General features: G+C 51.1%; 1 protein-coding gene across 1 annotated transcript in view; it reads right to left on the minus strand.

Annotated features, from left to right (window-relative positions):
* Positions 1–14,148, minus strand: part of Adcy1 (adenylate cyclase 1) — a 113,518-nt gene extending 99,370 nt beyond the window's left edge. The window contains exon 1 of the mRNA XM_028777494.1: positions 13,660–14,148. Within this exon, the coding sequence (XP_028633327.1) occupies positions 13,660–13,839 (180 nt within the window). The 5' untranslated portion in view covers positions 13,840–14,148. The remainder of the gene's footprint in view (positions 1–13,659) is intronic.
* Positions 14,149–14,282: the final 134 nt, after the last annotated feature.

Consider the following 14,282-nt stretch of genomic DNA (forward strand, 5'->3'; position numbering starts at 1 on the left):
ACACACACACACACACACACACACACACACACACACACACACACACATACACTGTGGCACTCTTTTATGACAGCCCCACCACAACAATACACTTCCTACCTAAGAATATGAAATGGCTGTTTCAACACTACATGGATCATGCTAGTAAGAATAAGAAGAGATAAGTTGACAAAAATAGAATTCGAGTCATTGATCTGGGCACAAAGTAAACTACAGCACAAGAAGACCCTGTTCTGTAATCAACCCCTTCCAAGGTAACAGGCAGGCTGAGGAGGGGCCTGCAGGGAGCCGAGATTCTTAGGCCTTCTCTGAGTTTGGTTAGCTAGGATCTCAGGGATACAGCTTGTGCCCCTAACCCAGATCTTGTCAAGATCCCACAGGACCAGAAGACTTCATACAAATTGGAAATGGCCAAAGAACTCAGCTCAGACCCCAGATATCAACCCTGCTTCCCCCTGAAGGTCTCTTCTCCTGGCCCATCCCAGTGCCTAGTGGACCACAGGACCAAAATTGGACTGAGATGTTTGTTGTGAGTTATAGAGGAGCATGGTAGCCTCCACAGCAGAGAATGCCTACCCAACCCAAGGTGATATGAATCTGTCAGCTGCTAATGTATAGACTTTCTATCTGATTTAACCCAGCATTCCCACCTCTGCATGAGGGAGGAGGAAGGTGTAGGCTTTGAATGCTCATTGATTATCCTCAAGAGTTCAGCCATGGCTGTACCATACTTTGCACACACAGAACAAGGGCAAAAGCTAGAGTGAATGTCTCCTGACAGCTGCTGGGGGACTGCAGAGATGTCCTGACCAGGAAGGGTTACAAAAGATAGGAGTGGGCCTGAGACAGCCTTCAGCCCAGGGCACTCCTGAATATTGACCTGGGAATAGGCAGGAGATCCAGCCTGGGACACCGTAGAGGACAGATTTGGGCAGCAGAGAAGGACCCGGGTATCTTCAAAATCAGGTTGTGTGAGATCTCTTCCAAAGTAATTTAAAATGAGGACTAGAACTAAATACTATCTTAAAGCATTCAGGTCTCACACATGACCTTAACCTTGACTTGATGTGCAAGCACGGGCAGTCCTGACAGTGGACTTGCAAATGCCTTACTGATGGAAATTAGAGCATAAGTCCAGGCAATGGAAGCAGCAGTTAATTTAGAGCTGTGTTGTAGGCACCTTCTGGTGGAGTGCATCAAATAAGGTAACGGTGAGATTGTGACCAGACAAGTTCTCTAATTTGCTTTTGCAATCATCCTCTAATTACTTACACCCCTGCTTTGTCATCAAACACTAAATCCCTTCTGGTTTGGTACCTCTAACTTCATGAATTCCATCTGTCTTAAATAAAGTTTTATATCTCAAAGTCATAAAGCAGTAGTGGTCATAGGTACTCTAGAAACATACTAGAGAGAGCATCTTACTGTGACCTTGACCTCAGCATGTGACCCTGAGAATCTCACTGTGACCCTGACATCATGGAACTCACTAAGGATAAGAACAAGTGTGTCCTCTGTGTCCTCAGTAGCTATACTCAAGCCTAACCCCACTGTGTGTTACTTCCTCTCGGCACCTACTCATCTCCTGGGCGATTCACTGGACTGTGTGCTTAGTAATACAGGCTATTCCGATAGCATCACTGTGGCTCTTCCAACTCACAGGAAGTCAGGTAAATCACTCAGCTAGAGGAAAACACATTAAGTACATTGGGTGACTTCTCAGGCCAGGAGTTGTGGGAAGGTACATGATACAAACAGCAAAGACAACCAATGTCACCAACTCCCAGAGGGGTGGAAGAGCTCTCTGGATAGCACCCAAGGTAGTAAACAACAGTATAGGACTCAGCACAAGGGCCAGGTCCACAGTTTCTAGGGCTCACAAAACCCTGAGCAAGGCCTGTTAATGTCTAGCAAACCTCCTCCTCCTCCTCCTCCTCTTCCTCCTCCTCCTCCTCTTCCTCCTCCTCCTCTTACATCCCAACTGGAGTTTCCCCTGTCTCCTCTTCTCCCAGTCCCTGTTCTCTCCATCCACTCCTCATCCATTTCTCCTCAGAAAAGGGCAGGCCTCCCAGGGCTATCAACCAGCCACGGCATATCAAGTTGCAGTAATATAAGGTACCTCCTCTTCTATTAAGGCTGTATGAGGCAATGCAATAGGAGAAAAGGGTCCCAAAAGCAGGCAACAGAATCAGAGACATCCCCTGCTCCCACTGTTAGGAGTCCTGCAAGAAGACAAAGTTACACAACTATCTACCAAACCTTCTAAAGCTACTGAACACGGAGTCCCAAATGCAAAATCAGCTCAAGGCTATAACAACATTTCTAGATCTGGATACTGGGTAGGCAGACTATCAGGACCCACAGCACACACTAGTTTGGATATCATGGCCATTACAAAAATGACCCTGTAGGAGATGCTCAGGGCCACAGGATAGATGGCACAGTGTCACCCTCCACTTGTCCTCAACACAGGACAAGAGCCAAGGCTGAGGTTTGAGGGACCAGGCAGATGGGCCTGCATAGTAACAGCATCTTTCAGGACAATGTAGCAGACTGGGCACTAATGGGACACCTGACCAATTCCTGAACAGCAGGGGAACCTGGAATAGGCCAAGGCCAGAGGTAAGAGCCATGCTTTCTGCTGAGCTAGTGAGCCCCAGGGAAGGGCCTGCCAAGAGACTGCCTCCACCTTCTAGAGGAAGTGAAAATCAGACAGACATCACTCCTTAAAGTAAAAACTACAATTAAAGCCTCCCTTCTGTGTCTCCTGCATCGTGTCTTCTCTCCCATGACGTCCACTACGAACACGTATCCTCAGATTAGGGGTGTGTGACTGAGAATGGATGGAACTGGCAAAAGCCAGTTCATTCACTTGTCAGGTGCTAGCCCTCACGAAATGTCCTTTCCTCCCTAACCTTGTATACAGTTGGGGGGGGGGGGTGGAGGGGAGAGAATGTGAGAATAGGCTGGCTACCCATCTCCACTCAGCACAGGGGCATCCCTGGGAGACCCCTGGCTTCTCATCATCAGAAGTGAGAAGCTCCCTCTCCATTTCCACTAGTGAAGATTCTGCCCACTCCAGGAGAGAAGTATGCCCGACTACCCTTAAGACATTTGGAAGGCTGTGCCATCAAGGAAGTCAGAATTCTACAAGATGATGTTTTCCTACAAGGCACCAAGGGAAAGAGATCAATGAGTCAGACAGCCCCACAGAGAAGATGTGTGGAGCAGGGTTTCTGAGGAGGAAAGTGACCCCTCAGGAAGACTCAGGGAGATCTGCTAAATGACTCTCACCTGCCCAGGCCTGACCCACCCAGCTAGCCCTGGAGGCCCCCCCTTTATTGGACAGTGATACAGTTGCATTCGCCCGGCTGACACAAACTCACCACCTATGCTATCCATGGGGGGTAGTGATTCTCAACTCTCCCCATGAAGCTTTCTCAACTTCTGGCCAAAAGGACATTTGGATCCAACAGACACATTGCTCATTACATAAAAGTGGCAATAGGGCTGAATACTTGCTCATAATGGTAAGAGGGAAGTGGCTTAGAATCATTGTGAGATTATCAGAAACAAAGAAGCCACAGGCTACAGAATCTTTAGGGGGTGTGGTGCTGGTTCCCATCCCACCTCCACACTCCCTGAAGGCATCCTGGTCCACCACTGCCACTGCCCATGGTGGCCTTGTAGCAGCTGGGGCCAAGCAAATTGAGAAGCCAAGGCTTCTGGTCTTAGTGTATTCTCTCTGGCCTTCTACCCAGGCACATTCTTATCCTTTAAAATTATCCCTTTTCTCCTCTTCACTTGTAGATTTTTTTCCCTTCTGATCCCTTCCAAGATTCTGTCTGTGGACTCCACATCCGTCTCAAACCAGGTGTGGCAAGGATGGGTACTATGCTCAAGGCCTCTCAACTATTCTTGTGTTTCCAAAAGCCCCAATCTCTCCATTCACACATGCACACTGCACAGCAAATACAGCAATCATGCTAATCTCACGGAATGTCATGAATATTCCTCATGAGCCCCGCCCAGCCAGGCAGAAGGTCGGTGCACAGCATAGAAGAGCCAGCTGGGTCTGTGAAAACAGGGCCAGCTCTAATAACTGCTCCACATTCTCCCTGCATCCACAACTTACTCTGTGCCACTGACCCCATTCTTCAGACAGACACAATGAGGGCAAGAAGAAGACAGGGTTTCCCAGGTGCTGCAGCACGTGCACAGTCCCCTGCAGCGGCGGCCCCTGCCTGAATAATACCCCAGTGATGGGGGTAGACCCTGCATCTGAATCAGTGTCCACCCCACAGAAATCATAACCAAATTAACGGCAAGGAACCAGCCATCTCCCTGTTATGATGCAGAGCATGCTGGCACGAGACCCTGAAGACCCGCTGCAAATAAGTAAGTGCAGGGAGCATTCATAGCCCTGGATCGCCCAAGCAGAGTCCAGAGAACACGGATTTCCCAGCGACCCAGAATTTCTCAAAGCCAAAAATACAGCAGGTTCCAGGAAAGAAGGGGACCAGGATTGGCATCTCCATATGCTTGCCCAGCATGCTCAAAAACAACATCACCACCACCAGCTCCCTCAGCACAGGAAGGGGATATGTCTCCGCAAAGGGGGAGTTGGGGTTGTCCATGGATTAACTCACTAGACTCAGAGGCATCAGGATGAACTTGTGCTCAGCTTAACTCAGAAACAGATGGGCTCAAATACAATATTTACAGGAATGTGCATTCTTGCAAATCTGTTAGCACTGCTGACAGAAACAACAAAGGGTACCTTGAGCTCTGGGGGTGGCGTCTAATGAGAACCTCTGAAGAAACCCAAAGCTGAGCCAGGTGTGGTGTAATACACCTGTAATCCCAAGAGACGGAGGCAGGAGGATGGCAATCCAAGGCTAGCCCAGGCTAAAGTGAGGTACTATCTCAAACAAGCAGAAAGGATCCCTGGATGGAAGAGCTGATTCTCAGACTGGGACAGAGCAGATAATATGAATGAGCCTGGAGCATCCTCCATATCACGGAGTAAGGAAGAGGCGTGTAAAGGTCACCAGAGAGGGGTATGCGAGAGCACACAAGAGCACACAAAAGGGCTCTAAGCAGCCATATTAGGGCCACATGAGCAACAGAACCAAGTGGTATTGAGTTACAAGCCAAGTGTAAAGAGTCCTGCTGACAGAAATCAATGGCTGAGTGAAACAGGATGGCAGACACTGGCAACATTCCCAACCACTCATGGCCACCCTGTGCTCTCTGAGGTAAATTCCCCACTCCCCAAAGAAGGGGAGGTAGCACCTCCCTCCCCACAAAGAGCACACGAAGGACAAAGAAGACAGGAGAGAGTAACTCAAGGAGGGAAGTTGCTCAGCAGCACCTGTCAGCCAGGCAACACAGCTTGGCGGTGACAAGCCACACCTATACCTCCCCTCTCCCCCATTTCACCATCCTTAAAACATGGCCTACCCCAACCTGACACTATTACCCCACAGTCCCAGGCACCTGTTTCTTCTCTGTACCACATACATGGATAGGTGCCTCGCCAAGGCCAGGAGCTGGGAGTTCCTTCTCTTGGCCTTCACCTCAGTCATTCCTGTCCCTGTGGACTCTGGGCCTTCTACCTCTATCCACCATCACCACCAGCACAACCTATGCTGACTAGAACCGTTCTCCTTACAACAGATGTGCCTCCCTTCAACACCTTTCGCCCACCGCACCCCTTCCCATCCCCCGACATCTTATGTTCCAGAAAGAGCCTTAAAACTTGAGCATACTGGAGGCTAACCTGACCCTGGCCCACCTCGCAGGATCCTGCCCCCTGTACAGCATGCATAAATATGCAATGCCTGTCCTGACATGTGTCCAGCATACGGCTCTAGGCAGCTCACATTCTCAGGACTGCTCTCCCAGCTGCAGCCTCGACCTAGAGGCATTTCTGACCCCTTGATAGGGTTGAGTGGCCCACTATCATCCTGTAGTTCCCATATTTATCCTCCTATCTATTTAGTATGAAAATCTGTCTACTGAAAATTTGCCCCAGCTGTCAACCTGTGGTGCTCTGGGCTGCCCCTGAAGCAAGTACCAAACCTGGGCATCATTCTGTCTGGAGGACAGAAGAGTACCACAAGCTGTCCTCAGACACATGAGCATCAGCACAGGACCTACTCTGGGGAGTGTTCTCACCCATTAGTTTATGGCATCTTTGCCATTTCAGAGAAGGAACTGAATCCACACACTGCTCCCAACACAGGCCAAGGCACATTTAGTGGCAAATCCACAGGCAGACTTCACTTTGTCCAGCCGTCCACAGGTGGGGGTAGGAGGTGGAGGTCAGCCTCTTGGCTCCTTCTGGGGCTCTTTAGCTAGACACCATCAGTCCCTGCCTATGGGTGTCCACCAAGGTCTGGGTGGAGACTGTATGTCACTTTCTTCCAACTGTGTCTGCGTTTTCAACAGCACGCACAAGTGTGTTTTTAAATTAATGTAATTGCTTGCTCACTCTCTGGTTCTGAATTAGTAAACACTTTAGAATTAGCATCATTTGAAAGACGACCAACAGAATGCTGATCTTTGCTGGAGATAGTGATGGCAATTTAGGTCCTGGTCTCTGGCTTCTGGGCGTGTCTGAATTTTCCATGGTTAAAATAAAAACAAGTTTAAACTCAAGCATATGGTGGCTCCTCACAAGCTCCTTCTACTTAGTTTCCCACTCGTGAACCTGTGGCCACCAGGCCAAGAAACGACTCCCCCTGGGACGGCAGAGGCATGCCCCTTGGTGTATCCTGTTTAACTCTTTGTACCTCAATACCAAGGGGCTCCCAGGTCTTAGGACCGCACATAGAAGCTGCACTTACCCACCCTCACAGTGCCTCTCTCTCAGTAAATGGGCCTCTCCTCCCAGATCACTTACACCACATCCTTAGATGCCAAGGGAGGCGGGAAGGGTGGATTCAGGGACAGCAGCAAGAATGCTGTGAGTGAGAGGTAGGATTAAGAGGCCAGGTGTGAGGCTCTAGGTGGCTTGGCAACGCAGGGGCAGTTCTCACCCAAGAGAGAAGCTCCCCACACAGCTCCACACACCCTGGCCAGAGGATTAATTAGTAGCAATACAGTGGCCATCAAAGCTTCCCAGGGGAGAGGCTCAAATTCATCCACTGGAGCCTCGGAAAGCTCCACTTCCAACTCACCCATCCACCATGATAGTCTCTGATGTCGATGAACCTCCAGCCTCTTTGGACACCCGGACATCAGCAGAGGCCATTAAGAGATAAGATTGCTGGCTATGCTCTGGGCTCTCGTCTTTGGATGAGATCCTACCTGCCACTCACCTCTCAGTGCTCAGGAAACATTTTAAAGTATAGACAAGTGAAGGGGGAGCAGAGCTAGCTCAACCAATAATTTTTAATACATGGTCATTCCATTAGCCCTTTATACCACAGGGAATATAGCATTAGAGAAAACGCCATGGAAAGCAGTTCAGAGGGTTGAGTTTTCCAGCCCTTTCGAGGCTGTGTCGCTTCAGAGGGCAACAAGTCATCTTCCCAGGCAGACATACCTTCCTCCTCTGGGAAGGGCACGGGTTAAGACACAAGGCAAAACACGCTAAGCATCCTTGGAGTGACATCACATGTGACCTCAACACAGCATCCTCACACTGGCAGGTGCCCAGCACACCTCCACCATAACCAATCAGAATGCTCATGGCATATTTTTCCCTGCAGGAGTAGGATGTTCTGGAGTGGGCTGTCCCTGCTCCTGGTTCGTTCCCATCTGCCACCTTCCAGAGTCTCTTGAACTTGCCTCTGCCCCTCTCCAGGAGACTCACTCAGCCAAATGTACAGTTAACATGATAAAGCTGCTTCCAAGGGTTGCATGGTAATTCATGCTCCATAGATGCCCCCCCAAGAGGGTGCTGAGACCCTCCGCTGTACAGGCAGGTGGACAGGGAAGAATCATCCATAACAATTTGCATGCTAGCCACAGGCTAGGGGATCTCAACTTGGATCTGGATCACGCAGGTGGGCAAGGAAGGGGAGACACCCTCCAAAGAATAAAAAATTATATAGGTTCATGAAGAGCACAGAGGTCCTGTTGCTAGGCAACAGCACTAAAAGGGCTGTGTGCAGGGTCAAGAGATCAAGTGGACCATGAGAACTGATGGTCTAGTACTGACCTAGGACTGTGATAGGGTTCAGACAACAGGAGGTGACCAACTCAGTCATGGTCCTGTTGCAAACTGGTTGTTTTCCTTGTTTAAGATGTACATGCCATACCTCCTCACTCAGAGACTACTGTGTGAGCAAAAAATGGCCCTCCTGTCTATCGGAGGCATCATCAGTGCTCCCAGAAAGCAGAGAACAAAGCAGCAGGTGAGCGAGCACCACACAAAGCATGCTGCATGACAGCAAGCAGATAAGCCACTGATGCTAAGAAAAGGGAACTCCAGTGGTGAACACTGGGGAGCCAGCCGACCCATGCACTGTGTATGGGTACTGCCTCAGGTTAAGGCCACTTCTGAAGGCTGGAGCATCTCCTACAGAAACACTGTACTATATTTAAGGCTGTTCTGTGTTCTTAGAGTAAAAAATCCACAGTGTGTTGCTAGCGTGAATTTCTCTGTGGAACTCAGAGGCCAAAGCAGAGACACAAAGGGGCCCTGTCACACCACAGGTGGCTTCCTGTTCACCTGAGCCATCTTCTGGATGCTATCAACTCTTTTTCATGTGTACATATGCACACATATGCACACCCCAGCATGGATATATGCACAGAGACAAGTGCACATTCCTCTGTGTATATTTCCACAAGTGTGCACCCATGCACACACATACATGAATGCACATGTGAGTGTGTACACACATGAAGGTGGCCAGATTGGGTAAACACCCACAGGGTCTCTACAGTCCTAAACCCTGGGGTTCATACAGCACGACTCCAAGCTTTCTTCTTATTCCCAACTAAAGGCCGAGCAAACACCCAGCTTAGCCATCAAAACAGGCCGTTTTTCTCCAGTCCGAGGGCAGATCATACAGGGTCTATGCTGCCTTCAGCCTGACATGGACTTCCAGCATCCTCCTGAGGCTGGTGTTTCAGCACAGCACATAGTAGGGGGCTAGGATCTGTTAGCATAAGAATGCACAGTAGGTCTTTTTACAGCTAAAAAGAGGGCTGAGGGAAGTAGGAGGTTAAAAAGAACAGAGAAAGAATCCCGGGGAAGGATGACAGGAGGGACATGCTGAAGGGACTACTGCCATGTGTGAGGAACACAGGACACAAGCCCATATTGGTCGAGGTTAAGTGGCAAGAGATCTCACTCCTTTCTTCACCGAGTGCTGAAACCCTGGACCTTGTCCCTCTGCCACACTGGCCTTACATGGATACACACAATCTCACTGATTCAGACGATGTCTGAACTTAGACCCCTTACTCCAACATGCAGACCCAGAAGTGACCCACAGTCATGGAAGTAGGGATGCAGGAGGTAGGCCTTAGCCAATGACTCTGCCCAAGTACTGCTGGGACTATGCCCACACTACCCTCCTTGGGGCTACATCTCCCTCCTGCTCACGTATCTACCCTATGTGAGAAAATGCATTTGAACAGTCCTGTGGTATGAGGGGCCGTGAGCATGCACAAGTGTGCAGAGAGGCATGTTTGGGTGTTCATGGGTGTGTACAAGAGTACATCCATTCCTGAATGTTTGCATGAAGATGATTTGCATGTGCAGAAGACATGAGGCTCTAGTGCATGTAAGCATGCGTGGCAGTGGTGTGTGAGCACAGGTATACGGGTGTGAAAATGAGCATTGGAGTACATGCTGGGGAGTGTGTATGTGCACCAAGTGTCTTCAGTGTGTGAGTGTGCATTGATTTGTATTTGTGCTGCCATGTGCACATGCACAGGCATAAAAGAGACGAGCTTGGGTGTGCATGGAGGTAGAGATTTGTAGATTTGTGGGTGTGTGTATAATACTGTGGGTGTGTCTACATGAGAACAGGAGTGTGTAAATGGGAGAATGTGGCAGGGTGCACATGAAGCATTTGTGTAGGTGCTTGCACGGGAGTTGGTGGGTGTGCTTCTGAGTGGGCATGCGTGCTTGCATGTGAGGGTGAACAGAGCGAGGAGCAGCTATGACTCATATCCCCAGACACAGTAAGGAAAGCGGTGTCCTACAGAGCAGGGGTTCTTTCCTGGTCCCACTCAGCTCCTGAGATGAAGACAAGAGCCCGAAGCTGTGGGAACAGTCTCCCTGGGGGCCACCCTGATCTTTCTGTACATGCTGGGGTCTGGGGCCTTGTTCCTTCAACCTTGTCTGCTGCAAGTCCATGCTTCATAGAGGCCTGCCAGGCAAAGTGAAGGCTCAAAGCCCAGGCCACAGGGCCACCACAGCCATACAGCCCATATGGCCACACTCTGCTCCTGCAACTGCAGTTGGCAGAGAACAGGCAGAGTGTTCTCTGATAGTTTTGAAATCACCTCGTTCCAAACAATTCTGGTTCTCAAAGCTAGAGGCAAACTAGCAGATCATTGGCTTCAAGCAGCTAACTGAAGTGGCCACATCCATGCCACTGATTCCAAGATGGCTGACGGAACAGGGAACACCTGCCAGGCACAACCCACATGTGATACTCAGAAAACACAGCTGTCCTATATAACTGTAGGATGAATTCCTGTTCCCATTGACAGTGGGAGAAACTGAGGCACAGAGATCATCCTGTGCTCCCACTCACAAGACTGTGCCAGCCCCCCTTAAGTGCTTGGAGACACTCACAAGCCCACCTTCACCCATCTACGTCAGCACCTGAGCCACCCTGCTCAATGGCCAAAGCCACTGTGTACGCAAGGAGCTCAGCCCTTACCCCTGGGACATCAGGGATGTCACAGGAGAAAGAGTGCATCTGAAGCCATTGAACACCCCAGAGAGTGGTGCTGACAGCTTTGATGATAGACAGGAACAAGAACGCACATATTCCTTGACAATCCTAATTTCCATCACAGGGAACCTATGGTTAAGAACCAGTAGAAACTGAAATCCATTTCCTCCACCCTGATAGGCAGCTTAATTGAAAACACACAATACACACAGTGTAATAGAGCTGGGCTACTTCGAAGAGAAAAAAAATAATAACAGTAGTAACGACTCATCTGAGGCAAGAAAAGAAAAAAGAAAAAGAAACACATGGGGCTGGCTATGAAGAACACTGGGTAGAGGAGAAAACGCAGAGCCAGTGGACCCAGGCCTGCCTGCCTCCTCTATTCCAGCCTCAGGAAAGGCAGGGCAGGGGGGAACCACTGTGGGTAGAAGTCTTGAGCCAGTGGCTAGACAAATGCAGGCCCACTTTTCCCAAGAATCCCCTGCCCTCAATAGCACTCCAAGGAAGGAGCTGCTTTGCTACCTCTCTTTCCCCAAGGCTCTGAGAAGCCCCTCTGAAGGTGGGCAGTGGTTCTGGAAGAGACTTGCTCCCCTGTACAGAGTAAGGAGACCCTCACAAGCCCACCTTCACAAACCAGTACAAAGTATCAGTTTGCTCTGAGCCTCTGCCCTTGACAGGAAGCTAAGGCTGTAGTTCTGAGACTGGGGTGTGCACCTGACCTGGAGCTTCCACAGGACTCAGCCCCAACAGGCTCCCATGGAGACCTAACCCTCATCAGCACCCATCCCCTGTGTACGCAGCAAAGGCCACCCTGCAGCACTGCTGATGTTACTCCTTCTGCACATTTGCCCCATGCCATCTCAGGTACTGTCTGCCTAGAATTCGGAGGTGAGGAGGCAGGGGCATCAGCAGAAGAAGGCTGTGCAGCAGAGGTGACAGGGTCTGAAGGGAGATGGCCTCTCAGATAAGTGGCGGAGCTCACTAACAGACTGCGGGGTGGCTAGGATTGTGTGATGGGAAGATATTTGAAATCCTTGGAGACAACCAGCTTCCCTTTATCTCAGGTTTCCTTACATGATCCCCATTTAAGTGTTGATAAGGAGGTAGATGATAAAATGCCTTAGAAATGGCAGAAGATTTTCAACACATGCTTTCCTTATGGACTGCCTACATTTACACCATCTCTGTGGAAAGCAGCATCTTTCCTTGGGGAGGGGGAGAAGGAGGTGGGAGGGGAGAGGAAGGCGCGGCAGAGGCTGAGTTTTGGTGAGGGAGGGATTTATATCAAATTGGAGGCTAGTCACAGGGAAATGTGGGTAGCAGCTACCTAAGAATCTCATTTTCACAGTGGGCTTCCTTCCCCACTGAAGTAACAAGGTCTCCTGTATCCCAGAGGGAGGGGCACTCTGGGATACAGACTCCTCCCTAATCTTTTCTCTAAAAGGAGTACCTAGAGGCTGTGTAGGAGGGAAAAAAAAGAAACTTACTAGGTTTTTTTTTTTTGGTTTTTGTTTTTTGTTTCTTGTTTTTGTTTTAACTAACAACACAGCCTTTTAAGCCTCCTAGAGAAGCCACCACAGTCCCGAGACTCCGGCTGTCCCTCTCTAGCCCTACAATGTAGGCTCAGCAATAGACCTGTCATCATGGCCCTTAAGACCAAGTACTGCTCCCTGCCATCTGAGCCTGGGTGTGAATGTCGATCTTATGGGTGGCAGGTACAGCTGACTGACAGCTATCTATCTCACAAACACAAGTTATTCTACCCCCAGTTAGGCGTCTATGCCTAGCCCAGCCCCCCACAACTTCCCATATGCTCGCACAAGCTACCTTCTTTCCTTAGATGGGCTCTCCCACCTTTCTGGCTCTGATCTCCCTCCCACTCTTCTGTAGCTAGACCTAGAACAAAACCCTCCCTCAGACGCCACGCCTGGGCAGGACCAGAGCAGGAGAAGGTCCCAAACTCTTGGGAACAGTCTCCTGGTCCACCTCCCACCTGCTTGGGTGCGGTGGTACTGGAAAATAGGAACCTCTAGGGTCCAAGAGGATCCTCAAGAGAAGTCAAGTCCCATGCCCTTGTCCCAGCAGCCAGCTCACCCGCCCAAGTTGAAAGAGATAAAGTTTAGGCTCCATGGAGCCAGGGTCAGGGCTGGGAACAGAAGCTGGGGAGACCAGACTGTGTGTGACCTTGGCAAATTCCTCTCCTTCAGAGCAGAATTCGGATTCACAGCGGGGTGGTTAGCGATACTGGAGGGGTTCAAAGTCCTTTCCCTCCCACTAACTGCTCCCTCGGGTCCGAAAAATTGAGAAACGAGCCCCAGGTGCGCTCCAGGCGAGCTGGAGAGGAACCCAGGGGCTGCGTGCTCTGCCAGCCTAAAAGCCTGGCCTGGAGACAGACCGCCGCGCACCCTCCCACTTTTCAGTACCTCTACGGAGGGACATGGGTACAACCCAGCCAGCGCGGTGGATCAGGCTTGGGTCCCCGCTTGGCCGGCCACACAACTACTGCCTGACCTTGGGCCTGTCACCACCATCATCACCATCACACACCAGTCTCACCAGTCTCTCGTCTCCACCCTAAAGACGCTTACGGACTCTTATCTCGTAAGAAACACCGGGTGGAGGGTGCATCCCCAGCTTGCTGAGTGACCTTGAACACTCGTCCCACCCTCAGAACCTCAGTTTCCCCACCTTCCCCACATGGAGAACGTTAAACTCCTGCCACTCCAGTGCTGCTGGCAGATGTGTCTCCAACCCAATGGGGCAATGGGGGACGCGTGGTGCTACTTACCGTCCTCCAGAGACGTGGGCGCTTGGCAGGGACCAAGGCGGCTGTGACCAGTAAGTGCGAGGCAGCTACCACTAGCCCGAAGCCGATGGCCAGTAGGCTGCGCACGGGCAGCAAGGCATAGGACACGAAGGTGACCAAAAGGAGTTGCCAAACCCCCTGTTCGGCGACTGTCGAGCCCATTGCGCCTCCCGCAGAGCTCCTCGCGGGGCCGCCCAGCGCGAAGGGGCAGCAGAGTAGCGCGAAGGTGAGGCTGAAGAACAGCGCCAGCTGACCGACCTGCTGCAGCTGGGACACCTGCAGGGATCGGACATTGGTGACCACGAACAGCGCCAGGAAAAGGATGCAGTGCACTGGGTGCGACCCCTTGGCGAGGCCGGGCGCTGGCCCCGGTGCGCCCAGCAGCTCGGCCAGCGCCAGGGCACCCGCCAGCAGGCTGAGCACCGCCAGCGCTTTCAGCGTGGCCGCCTGCTCCAACCGCAACGTGTAGCCGCGGAACAGCGCCTCCAGCTCGGGGCACGCGAACTCCTCGCCACACGCCCGGAACCCACGCCGGCTGCCCGGCCCGGCCGCCCGCTCTGCGCCCCCGGGCTCGCCCGCGCCTCCGCCGCCGCCTTGGCCGCGCG

This window comes from Grammomys surdaster, unplaced genomic scaffold (assembly GCF_004785775.1).
Source record: "Grammomys surdaster isolate TR1022 unplaced genomic scaffold, NIH_TR_1.0 67, whole genome shotgun sequence".
Classification (NCBI taxonomy): Eukaryota; Metazoa; Chordata; class Mammalia; order Rodentia; family Muridae; genus Grammomys; species Grammomys surdaster.